This window comes from Cebus imitator, unplaced genomic scaffold (genome assembly GCF_001604975.1).
Source record: "Cebus imitator isolate Cc_AM_T3 unplaced genomic scaffold, Cebus_imitator-1.0 Scaffold117, whole genome shotgun sequence".
NCBI classification, from domain to species: domain Eukaryota; kingdom Metazoa; phylum Chordata; class Mammalia; order Primates; family Cebidae; genus Cebus; species Cebus imitator.
This window is the reverse complement of record NW_016107432.1, coordinates 5,300,839-5,313,463: the sequence shown is the minus strand read 5'-3', so window position 1 is coordinate 5,313,463 and position 12,625 is coordinate 5,300,839. Positions and strand designations below refer to the sequence as shown.

The following is a 12,625-nucleotide window of genomic DNA, read 5'->3' as shown; positions in this document are numbered from 1 at the left end:
AAAAAAGATTCAGCCTCACTAGGGATTGAAGAAAGGCAAATTAAACCTAGATCCTGTGGGGTGCAGTGGCACACACCTGTAATCCCAGCACTTTGGGAGGCTGAGGTGGGAGGATCACTTGAAGCCAAGAGTTCCAAACCAACTGGGGCAACACAGCAGGACCCGTGTCTCTAAGAACACTTCTAGAATGATCCAAGCATGGTATTGCGTGCCTGTAGTCCCAGCTACTTGGGAGCCTGGGGAAGTATTGCCTGAGCTTAAGAGGCTGGGGCTACAGAGTTATGACTGTGTCACACTGTGCTCCAGCCTGGGTGACAGAGCAAGACCCCATCTCTAAAAAAAAGAAACTTAAAGAACAAGGTCCCATGTTTCCACCTATCAAATTGGCAAAGGTTTAGATGAGAAATACTGTATCGTGTTGACAAGGTTTTAAATTAGAATAATCTTTCTAGAAAGCAATTTATAGTAACCATCAAGAACACTAAAAATGTTCCTAGTTTTTGACTCGACTTCTACATTTCTGTGAATACATCTTAGGAGAAATTAGAAATGCAAACCAAGCATTGTTTTTAAAAAGGTATTCACTGCAATGTTGTTGATGGTGGCACAAAACTGGAAGGCAGCACGACGTCCAGCCCAGCTGTAAGTGACCCGCCGAGTACTTCTGAGACAGTCATGATGAAATACAAAGCAAGGGTAAGTAAAGCTTATGTCCGAACGAACCTTGAAAACAGCAAGCTATGTGAAAGACAACAGTCAGGAGAGACCACATGTTTAGGATTCCATTTGTATGGAATGTCCAGAAGGGAGGTCCATGGAGACAGAAGGTAGAATAGTGGTTGCCAAGGGCTTGGGGGCGCAGGGAGTGATGGCTAAAAGGCATGGGGTTCTTTCTAAGTGATGAAACTGTTCTGAACTTGACTATGGTGATGGCTGCAAATATCCGTGGAGATAAAGAAAACCATTCAACGGGCTGGGTACAGTGGCTTGCACCTGTAATCCCAGCACTTTGGGAAGCTAAGGCAGGTGGATTGCCTGAGTCCAGGAGTTCGAGACCAGCTCAGGTGACACAGTGAGACCCTGTCTCTACAAAAAATCCAAAAGTTAGCCAGGTGTGGTGGTGCACACCTGTAGTCCCAGCTACTCGGGAGGCTGAGGTGGGAGGATCGCGTAAGCCTGGGAAGTGAGGCTGCAGTGAGCGGTGATGACGCCACTGCACAACCGGGGGGCCAACAGAGTGAGACCCCTCCAAAAAAACAACAAAAAAGAAAACCGTTGAACTGTGCCCTTTAAATGGGCGAACTGCAAACTATATCTCAATGAAGCTATTTGAAAAGTCCCCACAATACACGCCCCCCCCCCCGAAAAGAAATGCTTATGAGGAGTTTGTAACAAGCTGGGAATCTGCTAAATAGGAAACACGCGTTGGGAAACACAGGGTGTTTGGGACACGACACGGCACAGATGGTTTGAGATCAACTGTGATTACACGGAAAGAAAAAACGCAAGCTGGCCAGAAAGTGAGGCTAACCACGGTCGCACAGCCGGAGATTTTGTTTTCTTCTTGGTACCTCTCGGGACGTTGCAAACTCCCTCCCGCCAATGAGAAGGGAGGCAGAGCCTTCCACAGAGAACAGAGCTCTGTGCAGGGCCGGGCCCCTTCCCGTGGGGGCCCCCTTGAGTCTTCAGCCGGGGAAATGAGACACAGTGACTGGGACTGGGATGGGTGTGGCCAACCTGTCCCCCGAGGTGGAGGAGCTGGCCGGGGGTCTGAAAGAAGGCGGTCTGAGGCCACGTCCAGCCCTGCACCGGCTGCCTTTTTCTTGCAAGGAGAGCAACTCCGGGCTAACTGTTCTACTGGCCTCCTCATTCTGAATGCTTTTGGGTGCTGGGTGCCCGGCTGTGGAAGCTGGAGAGGGAAGCCTCGGGGATCCAAGGGTGTACCCCATTCCACACTCTCCAGGCTGGCCTCTGCAGCAGCCAGAGGGGGCTCTCTAAATCTCCAGTGCGCCAGGCCTTCCCTGTGCCAAAGCCTTCCTCAGCGCCCTCCCTGCAGCCTCATGCCCAGCCCTGCCGTATCCTCCCAGCCAAACCCCCAGGGGACAGCTCCTGTGTTCTCCAGAGGGGCTCCCATGCTGGGCACAGCCCCTCTCCATTCCCGAGACCCTCGTCACCTGTCGCTTCCTCCATGGACCATGGGCCAATCCAGGGACAGGGACTACCCACCTGCATGCCCAGCACTCAGCACTGAGCCAAGGAGGGACTGAGGGGTGGTGAGAGGGGTCTGTGAATCCAGAGTGTGGGCTGCCAGGTTGGGGGCTCTGTGAACCTGGAGAGGGTGGGCTGCCGGGTTGGGGGCTCTGTGAACCTGGAGAGGGTGGGCTGCAGGGTCGGGGGGACAGACTGTGAATCTGGAGGGTGGGGTTTGGTCCTGGCTGCCCCATGGGATTTACCTTATTGAACAAAATGTAGTAAAGGGCATAACATGTCATTGTCACACAGGGAACACACCCATGTGACTACCTCCCAGACCAAGGAACACAATGCCATCAGCACTCCGGAAGCCCCCCCCGACCCTGCATAACTGCTATGTGCACTGCCTGTGGGGTGACACCTGTACCTTCTGTGGGACTAGGTCCTGCTGGGGGCTCCTTTCTAGCTTCCATGCCTCTGTGTCCCAATCGAGACAGCAAAACGCCAGGCAAAAACATCTCGAAGCCCTTCCCACCTCTTCCATGCTCTGAATTTGTCAAGTGGCACAGAAGAGAGCATCACAAGGCAGGCTTCCTGGAGAAGGTGGTGCTGGGCAGACACTGGACAGCCGACGAGGGCGTCCAGTGGCTGAGCTGGGAGGATGGAGGCGAAGCCTCAGCCAGACAGATTCTTGCACAAACACACACAAATCTCCCAGTCAACTCCCAGCGGGCAATTAGGCCTTAGCTCAGAGAGGGCAGGGGCCCGGCCCGCCGCGCTCACCTCCAGCACGCGCCCCGTGATGTATTTCTCACAGCTGTCACAGCGGATGCCAAACTTGGCGTGGTAGTCAGCTTCGCAGTAGGGCAGCCCGTCCCTGCAACGAGACAGGCAGTCAGCACGGGGTGGGGGGGTCACCCGGGGACCTCCGAGCGCTTGACCCTTGAGCTCTAACAGCCCTCACCAACAAGAGGGTCTGCCCTCAGAGTGGGGGAACGCCCACCTCCTCCTGCTCAGATAACAATGCCTCCAGCAGGCAGTGTCATTGTGCGCTCACAGGCACCAGCCCCACGAAAAATGTGAGGACAATGGTCCCGTTTCACAGAGGGAGAAACTGAGGAGCAGAGGCCAGCCCACCTGCCCAGCAGGTGGCAGGGGCTGACAGCTGCAGCTTCCGGGAAATGAGAGCTGCTTCTGCAGACCTGGCTCTTCTTTCTGGCTCCTTCCATCCAAAGTTCAACATCTGGGGCGCCTTAGAAAACTGTGAGCCAAAAAGGGGGGACAGCAAGGCTGCCCGCTTTGGGGACGGGGCTGGAGGACAACAGAATGCCCAGGCAAGGGTGTAGGTTAGGATGAGACATCACTGTCCCCCGTGCACCCCGCCCTGCATCACAACCCCCAAATATGAGGGGTGACGAAGGCTGGCTCTGGCCACACGTGGAGGAGCCCGGCCTTCTGCAGTGCAGGAAAGAGCAGGAGGGCTGCACAGATGCGTCCGTCCCTCTCCCCACGCACACACGCCGCGTGCCTGTTATGTGCCAGGCACATAGGACTCAGGGAATTCTGGTCGCATGCCGTCATCCTGGGCCTGCCCCTCGAGCAGTGGCTGCCTCAGACCCTCCATAAATGAGCTGTAGGGAACGGCCGTCTGCAGGGTCATCCCTGGCACAGCTCCTGAGCTGACCTTCAAACCCGATATCATGACTATTATGAGATCAACACGCCAGGGTGGATGTCCGCGTAGATGGGGAGGGAGGGTCAGCAGTGATCACTGGTGTGGGGAGGGGCTGCTGAGTCGTGGTTAAGTGAACAGGCCTGCACTCAAATGCCACGTCCCAGCTGAGTGACCCTGGGCAAGTCGCTTAACCTCTCTCAGCCTCAGCTTCCCCGTTGCAAAATAGGGAAAATAATAGTAAGGACTAATGAAGAGAATGGCAGTCACTCTCCAGGGAAGGTGCTTGCCAAAGTGGCTGGTGCCACCGGCATTACTAACCAGGGCTGTCCTCCCAGCCCCACTGCACCAGCAGGTGTGGGGGTGGCTGGCACAGGGTAGGGTGCCGGCCACTCCAATGCACCCTCCTCCAGCATCGCTGAAGTTGCTGTAGTGTTCCAAATTTGGTTTGAGTTTTGACACAGCTGTGATAGAAGGGAGAATTTCTTTCTCGGGCTGTCATGGATTAGACCCCGGCTCACTTCCTTTTCCCCCAAGCTCTGACTGTTGCTAGGTCCCCAGGATGTGGGGTCATGAGTCCCAGGCCTGGGTGGCCCTCTTTGGCTGCAGCCTGGAAGTGGCCCACAGCTCAGATGAGCCATCACTCAGAGAGTAGCAGCCCTTCCTTCCACGTGAGAGGAAGACACAAAATGAGTCCTCAGGCTTACTTCCAAATGCCGCTGACCTCAGGGCTCCCGTAATAACCCACAAACGGGTGTATTTGCAGCAGACGGGAGGTTAAAGATAACATCTCCATGGTAACACCAACGCCCTCCTCGTCAATTCTGGGACAGCTCTGGAGGCTGCTAAGTAACATGCATGGTGTGGGTGAGCTGCCAATGCTGCGGGAGAGGCCTGCCGCCTGCATGGGGCTGGGCATTTTTGTTTTATATTAAAGTGCTGTGCACACCACACCGGGCAGTCCCTGGCTGACAGTGATACAGGTGGGAAACTCGTGCACCTCCCAGGCCCTCACCCTGGGGGCAAGCTCACCTTGGTTTGGGGTTTTACTTAAAAGGATGCATTGGAGATAATCGCAGATTCCCCAGCAGTTGTAAGAAACAATACTGAGAGATCCCAGGGACCCTTCACCCAGTCTCCCCCAGTGGCGACGCGGAATCAGTACACGCTGTCAGCCAGGAAGTAAACACGGGCAGCCTTCGGGCATCACTCAGGCTCCGTGTCACATGCACGCGATGTGCACGCTTATGGGCGTGTGTGCCTTGCTCTGTGCAGTGCCATCATAGGACGATTTTCATCTCGGTCAGTTACTGTGATGACTGTGCTCCCATTGCGCATTGAGAACAAACACAGTGTAGACAAAGGGACCAGATGACCCCCCAGCCCCCAGGAAGGGGCGCTCTGCGCAGAGAAGTTGCCCTCTTCCCTCTTCTGCTCATCCACCTGCATCGCCCCCCACCTGCACCATGCGGAACGCTTGCCTGTCTCGGGTCCCCGACCCCCGAGGGTTAAAACATGCCCCAGCTCCTGGCCCTGAGCTGCCTCCATTCAAGGCCATGATCTTCCCAGAAGGCTTCCCCAGTCCCCAAACCAGCCACCACCCCAGCTTGACTGCACATTTGTGGACATGTTTGGTGCTGGTGGCAGCTGCCCCAGGGGCCCCTGTGATCTGCTGAAGACAGAGTGCGTGGCTGTGGGGCCCCAGCCCCTCTCCTCGTCCCTGTGCTGGCCTCTGCTGACATTGCTTCACCTCCTGCAGGACATCCAGGAGCCAGAATGGGCAGCCGATCCCATGGGGATGGTGGAGAGGGACTCAGAGACGGGGCAGGAAGACACTTCCAAAACGAAGCCCTGGCAGTCTGCTTCTCCTCCACGAAAAGGGAGCTGGACGCCGCAAATGCCATTACAGAAGCCAGGGCTGGCCGGGAAGGGAGACTCAAGGCTGTCGGGACAAATTCGCTAGGCTCTGGGCCGCGCTTCTTACCCAGCGGCAGGACAGTCGTAGCTGCGTGAGAGGTGCAGAGAATGTGGCCCCGGGGACACGAGCAGAGCGAGGGACTCCGCAGAGTCGGGAAGCCTGAGCAGAGGTGCTCACTGGAGCCTTCCCACACTTACTTGCTGATGTACTCGGCATTCAGGAGCTTCCCACAGCTCTTGCACTTAAAACAGCCCAAGTGCCAGTGCTTGTCCAAGGCTACCAGGGCCTGGCCGTTCCTGATTTCTGTGCCGCAGCCCCCACAACCTGGAAGAAAGAGAACAGAACACAGACACCCCCACCATTGTGAGAGATGTCGGGCAGGCCCCTGCTCTGCAGATTCCATGAAGGGCCCTGGGGCAGCTGGGAGGGTAGGGACAGACCACAGCCACATGGAGTACATGCCAGGTTGAACCCAAGTATGACTCAATGTGCCCACCAAAGGGAAATGGACCGGACGAGACAGGGCTGAGCCAGCTCCCAGCCCCCAACCCAGTCAGCCCTGGGGAGTCTCCCACTGCACCTGGCCAGCCAAACCCAACTTCTCTCTTCCTGTCATCCCCATGGTGACTGGCACTCTCCACCCTGTGGCCACCAGCCTTGTGGGCCCCTGCCTGGCCTCCTGGTGCCCTCTCTGTCCCTCCCAGCCATGCCTGCTCTGCTTACTTGCCGCATGTCCCAGGCCTGGTCTTTCCGCTCAGGACCTCCAGGTTCTGGCCCTGCCCTGAGCAGTGGCCCATAGCCCCTCCGCCTTATGAGCCGCCACACAGGGGGGCCACAGCCAGCATCAAGGGTGTGCTGCAGGCAGGGGGGTGCCCCTGGCAGAGTGGGTGGAGCAGGCTGGGGGGCTGGGGAGAGCCTGGGACATGGGCCTGCACACGGTGCGTGTGAGTGCGTCTGCATCTGTGTGCACGGCGTGTGACTGTAAGCATGCGGTTGCATCTTGAGGGAAAGTGCGCATTTGTATGTCACCTGAGCCTTCCCGTGAACACGCGACGGCAGGGGTGGGAGTGGGAGGCGGAGTGGCAGAGATGCCCACGACAGCGTCCCCAGGAGAAAGGGCCTCTCACAAGGTGACCACCTGGTGACAACAGCAACAGCAGCTGGGGCAGAGCTGGGCCCACAGAGTCAACCACCCGGCGTGCATTGATGGATGGATGACACGAGCCCTCACTCCAGGGACCTGGCATAGCTGAATGTGTGTCAGTGTGTGTGTGACTGGGTGTGTCTCTGTGTTTGTGTCTGCATGTGTGAGTAGAGTGTGTCTGTGTGTTTGTGTGTGTGTCTGTGTGTGCTTAAGGGTATGGTTGTGTTGGGGGCATGACCAGGGCAGGGCCTCGAACCCCGTGATGGACAGGCAGGGAGAAGATGGCTGACGAACACGGCCCTGCTGCCCGCAGGAGCCCCTGAATAATTCACAGCCCAAGCAGGGACCCCTGGTATCCCGACGCGCTGGGTACAAATCCTGCCCCTCACTACACGCTGGGTCACACTGAGTGTGTTCCTCCTGCGGGAGCCCCCATTTCCTCATCGTTGGGTGGGGAGATCACCTCCTCACTTGGTGCCTGCCCGGATCTGATGTTAATTTACACAGAAGACCTGGCCCAAAGACCCTGCATCCTGGGTGAACAGGGAGCACCGGTGAGGCCACACATGGGCCTGCTGTGTGGTAAGAGCTCAGCAGAGGCCGCTTTCCGGCATGGCTTCAGGAGTTTCTTTGGCAGAGACCTGAGTCATATTGTTTTTAACAAATAAAACACCTAACACTCACAAAACTGTTGGTCAAGCTCAGGATTCCTAAGTGACCACGCTGTGCATATTCACATGCTGCTTTGGAAAACTGCCAGAGAGCAGATTCAAACTCCGAGGGAAGTGGGGCTTCTTACTCATCTCAGGACCCTGGGTGCCCTGCTCAGGCTGTGGGCTTGAGAGACACTCGGGGAATGAATGAATGAATGAATGAATGAATGCCAAAGTAAGAGGACACCTTCACCCTTCTCAGTCCAGGAGGCAACCCTCCCCCATCAACCACCTCCTTCCCCATGCTGCTTCCCGTGTCTCTCAGAGGCAGACAACACATAGTCCTGGCTTTGCCTCTTGGCCCCCATTACCTAGCAGGTGATGAGGCCACATTCTGCAAAGCTCTGCATCAGTGGCTCTCAACTTGGGGCACTTTTGTCCAAGAGACACTTGGCAATGTCTGGTGCCCCTTTTGATTATCACAACTTGGAGGGGGTTCCAGCCATCTAATGGGTAGTGTCCCTTCCAGGATAGCCACCCTCAGCAAAGGGCTTCCCGGGCTCCCATGCGAATGGTGCTGGAGCTGAGGTCCCCGGCTCCGAGCCTTTGCTGGCTTCTCTGCACGTCAAGGGAGCACAGCACATAGGATGGAGGATGGCCAGAGGATGGACAGCAGAGATCAGTGGTCAGATTCCCCACCCTGCCCCCCACAGGCTGTGACCTGGGAAAGCCACTTCACCTCTCTGTGCCCCTGGAGTGACAGCACGTGTGATCCGTGGATAAATGCACACGCAGGTGACCGGTGCAGTGGGCCCACCTCTGCGCTCACTGCCATGGCTGTTGCCAGGTGGCCCCCTCGCAGGAGGCCTACTCCCTCTGGATGCCGTTGTGGGCATCTCCAACACTCTGCCTCCTGCCGTATTGGCTGGTGCCCTCCCTTGCCGAGGAGCTCCCTTCACCTTGAGCTCCAAGCTGCAGGGGGAGTGAACCACACGCCTGCCTCGGCCCCCTCATTCTCCCATCAGCACGTGGAGATGACAGCAAGGTGCAAAAGGAGTGCTGCCATGGAAACGGCATCCTCACGTTCTAAACACACCTGGAGCCCCACGTCGCTTTGCGGGTCTGCACATGGCAGCTCAGAGCCCTGTGTGACAGCCTGTGGACCAGAGCTGCCAGCGGCAGGACATCCCTAGCATGGCAGAAGGGGCCTCAGGACACCCCAACGTCAGCTGGCTATGGGCCCATGCACCTTGGCTGGCACTGCCCATCAGCGGCAATGGCATGACCCGCCGAGAACCATCCGCTTTCCTATTTCCCCCAGAATGCTCCCTCTTCCACAAGATGTGGTCTTGGTAGGGGTGGGGTGGGCCAGGACGTGCCAGGCAGCCTCCTGGAGCCTCAGCTGGGAGCTCAGGGGCTGTGGGTGCAGGGGCCAGACCCCCACTGCAGCACCCCAGGTCTAACCAGGAGTCAGAGGAGTAGGGGGGTGTCTCAGATTCTAAATTAAATCTGAGATTGGGTTTTGGAAACAAGGACTCTGACAGAGTTCCAAAACTTGAAAGTGATTGAAAATCCATGAACGTGCCTTGCAGTTTCATTTAGGGACCTATACTGAGGAAGAAGAGCTGCTGGGAAAGATGAATCACGCTCAAGTTCAGCCCCAATGCACTGCAGTCAGGACTAGACAGGGACACAGACCTGCCATGGGCCAGCTGAGGGGCAGAGGCTCCTGGGAGGATCCTGGGTTTACCTGCTAGCCGCAGCCAGGGGTTCTCCTGTTTCCTACACAGCCAGGGAGTTTACCCCCCAGCCTCACCCCAAGCTCTCTTGTTTCCCAGGTAGCCAGCAAGGTGGGGGGGGGCACCCACCCTCCTAGCACCACCCTTGCAGGAGCAGAGAACACAGGGATTCCACGTGCCACAGCCCAGGCGGTGAAGCCCCATTGCTGGAAGAGTGGAGGACCCCAAAGCCCCATCCTTGGGCCCGGGACCCTGGGGCTGCCCACGCCTCTTTCTGCCCCTTCATCCCTGACTCTGGTGGGGCCTCCCCAGGTCCAGAGGGTGGCCCTAAAGAGGCAGGGTCAGCCAGACCCAAGAAGTAGCTGTGGGGTCTTCTCAGCATGGACGGCGCTTGCCATCTCTTTTCTCCACACCAAGCCCATCTTTCCCAATGGCCAGCCTGCTGCCCACACCCCTGGCTGACCCACAACCACATCGACAGCCCAGAGAGGGGACACCGCTTGTGCCCAGCACACAGTGGGGAGTGCAGTGTCCACCCAGGGTGGCCGGGCTCAGAGCTGCTGCTGGGTCGTCATGGCACTCACACTCTGGGAGGGCTGTCCTGTGACAGGCTGGCAGCCAGCAATGGGTCAGGCCTGGACAGCTTGGAGCCTCAGGGGAAGGGGCAGAGCTTCAGGGACACAGGGGACCCCCCCAACGGGTGTGGCGGGGAAGCTGAGGCATGCGGGGCTTTGGTTGCCCACTAAAGCATTTCTCGTTCCTGAGTGGCCTGCTTGGGGCAGCAGAGGGAAGCTCAGGGCCACAGGACTCAAGCTTGAGCTCTGCCTCACGAGCCAGCCACCCTCCCCTCCCCAGGGAAGGACAGCTGCACAGGCAGCCATGTGAGGCCCTACCCTACTGCCCACTGGCCCAGAAAGCTGGCCAGGCAGATGGTGTTACTTCCTAAAATCTGGACTGACTTGGCTCTACCCTGCTCCACAACCATCTATGGCTCCTCATGGCCTCCAGATGTATGGAGCGCACCATGGTGTGGCTTTGGAGGAAGTTGCCACCTGGTTTTGGTGTCTTGGTGCCATTCCTGTTCCCCGCCTCCACGCTGCAGCCCCGCCCACTTACACGGGTCAGGTGGGTGCACCCAGCACATTTCCACAGGCATCAGTCTTTGCCTTCCCTTCTCACCTGCAGCATTCTCGCCCTTCCATACCTACGTGCTGGAATTCAGCCTGTCTCTCCAGTTTCAAAACCAAAGCTACCTCTTTGGATGGCAGTCAGGACTAGACAGGGACCACCGTCTGGTCCTAGCTGGACGAGCTCACTTGCTTTGGAGTTGAAAGGCCTCAGCCCACCCCTCGGCACTTCTGCTCCTGGATGGATGCTGGGCACCCAGAACACCCACCCTGCCAGATCCAGGGCACTGCTGCACCTCAGAAGAGCTCCTCCAGGCACAGCTGCTCGGGAACAAATGGAGGCTGCAGTGGAGGCCTACAGACATCCACACAGGAGCCAGAACTGCTGTTTCATGCTTTTGAGGCACAGACCGGGGAGGGGTCAGGTTACATTACTAGATGTCTAGGGGTCAGGGGAGCATTTTTTCTTTGAAAATGCAAATTTGATATTTCAATATAAATTTACATTTGGAGAGGGCAGAACCTTTCTGCCAAGTATATTGAAATGTTCAAAAAAAAATTCTCAGACAGTGATTATGCGGTCCATCCCCTCCCCCACCTTTTCTTCTGAGACAGTCTCACTCTGTCGCCCAGGCTGGAGCACAGTGGTGCAATCCCAGCTCACTGCAAACTCTGCCTCCCAAGTTTAAGCGATTCTCCTGCCTCAGTCTCCTGAGTAGCTGGGATTACAAGCGGGCACTACCATATCCGGGTAATTTTTGAATTTTTACTAGAGATGGGGTTTCACCATATTGGCCAGGCTGGTCTCGAACTTCTGGCCTCAAGTGATCCTCCTGCCTTGGCCTCCCAAAGTGCTGGGATTACAGGTGTGAATCACCGAGCCCAGCCCATATTTCCCTTTTGAATTTGGCTCCCAGGAAGCTTTGGACAAACTTTTCAAAACTGATCTCCTTTTAAAATTTGCCATAGAGCTTTTGATGATGATCTGAATTTAATTATAATAGTACTACTGTTTCTGAAGCAAATTCTCAAAAATTCAATCAATCCAGGCCCCAGCTAGAGATACACTTTTGAACGGAGGACTCTCCTAGCAAACCCCAAAGCAGCACCCTCCCCCCTCGCCCGCTGCTGCTGTGAACTTGCCTCCCGAGGGATGCGGGCTTTGCTTCATTTCACAGAGTCAAATTATAACCAGCCCACAGCCAACACTGCACTCCCGGGAGGCCGGAAGGGATCGCCTCTGTGGAGATCTCAGCATGGCAGGCAAGGTGGGGGGAAGGAGGCGCTGGGCTCAGGAGGCGAAATTAATTGCAGGCAGGAGGCTGACTGGAAATCAGTGGAAACCCCTCCTCTGTCTGGGGACACCTCAGTCACCACGGTGCTCAGAGCAGGCTTCTGCAGCAGGTGCCTGGCAGCGGCAGGTCCTGGCAGGCTGGGCTCCCCTCTCAGGGCCTGTGTGCCATCTCATGCCCAGGCAGAGCCACCCCGGCTGGGAAGGGTGACCTGGCTGCCCCCTCCTTGCTGATACCTGGCCCCACACCTGCGAACCCCTCACACTTCAGCTGGCATTTGTTTTTTCACGCTAACAACCTCCTGCTTCCTAATTCTAGAAGCATCTATTGAGTCCCCACTGCATACACACCTGGCCTGACTGACTCCTGGGAAGTGGAGCAGTGAACCCGAAGGACCCCGACCTCGGGAGCCTGGAGCTCAGTGCTTTTCTACGGGTTCCCCCAAAGGGGTCCCGAGTGGCCTGGAACTAACAAAGGGGAGCTGAGGGGAGTGAATGCTGAGGGAGAGGACCTGAAGGAGACCTGGAAGGCTTCCTGGAGGAGGTGGGCTAGAGCTGGGAAAAAGCAGCAATGGCATTAGCTGGGGAAGCAGGAGCGGCACATGGGGTGGAGGAAACAGCCAGTGCAAAGGCTTGGTGGCACGAGAGCCCCAGAAACTTCTGTCCCTGGCTCCCTCCTCATATTTATCCACAACGTGATAAATGCAGTGACAGCTGCTGCTGCTCTGGGTCCTCCTCTGTCTGGCCCTGTTCCTGGGCACTGCAGAGACCACACCCCCAACTCAGACCCCCCTATCCAGCAGCACGCCTCCCACTTGGCACACCCCCCCTCAGTATCCCCCAGCATCCCTCACTGAGCACCCCCAGTTCAGCATGCCCACTCAGCAC

General features: G+C 57.0%; 1 protein-coding gene across 27 annotated transcripts in view; it reads right to left on the bottom strand.

Moving 5' to 3' along the window:
- Positions 1–12,625, bottom strand: part of ABLIM2 (actin binding LIM protein family member 2) — a 185,502-nt gene that overhangs the window by 103,183 nt on the left and 69,694 nt on the right. For all 27 annotated transcript variants that reach the window (XR_005201944.1, XR_005201945.1, XM_017539067.2 and 24 more), the window contains exons 5-6: positions 5,981–6,107; positions 2,977–3,070 (exon numbers count right to left, since the gene is read on the bottom strand). Coding sequence is in view for 25 of the 27 variants with exons in the window: in XM_017539067.2 (XP_017394556.1) it covers positions 2,977–3,070; positions 5,981–6,107 (221 nt within the window). In the remaining 2 variants the exon portion in view is untranslated. The remainder of the gene's footprint in view (positions 1–2,976; positions 3,071–5,980; positions 6,108–12,625) is intronic.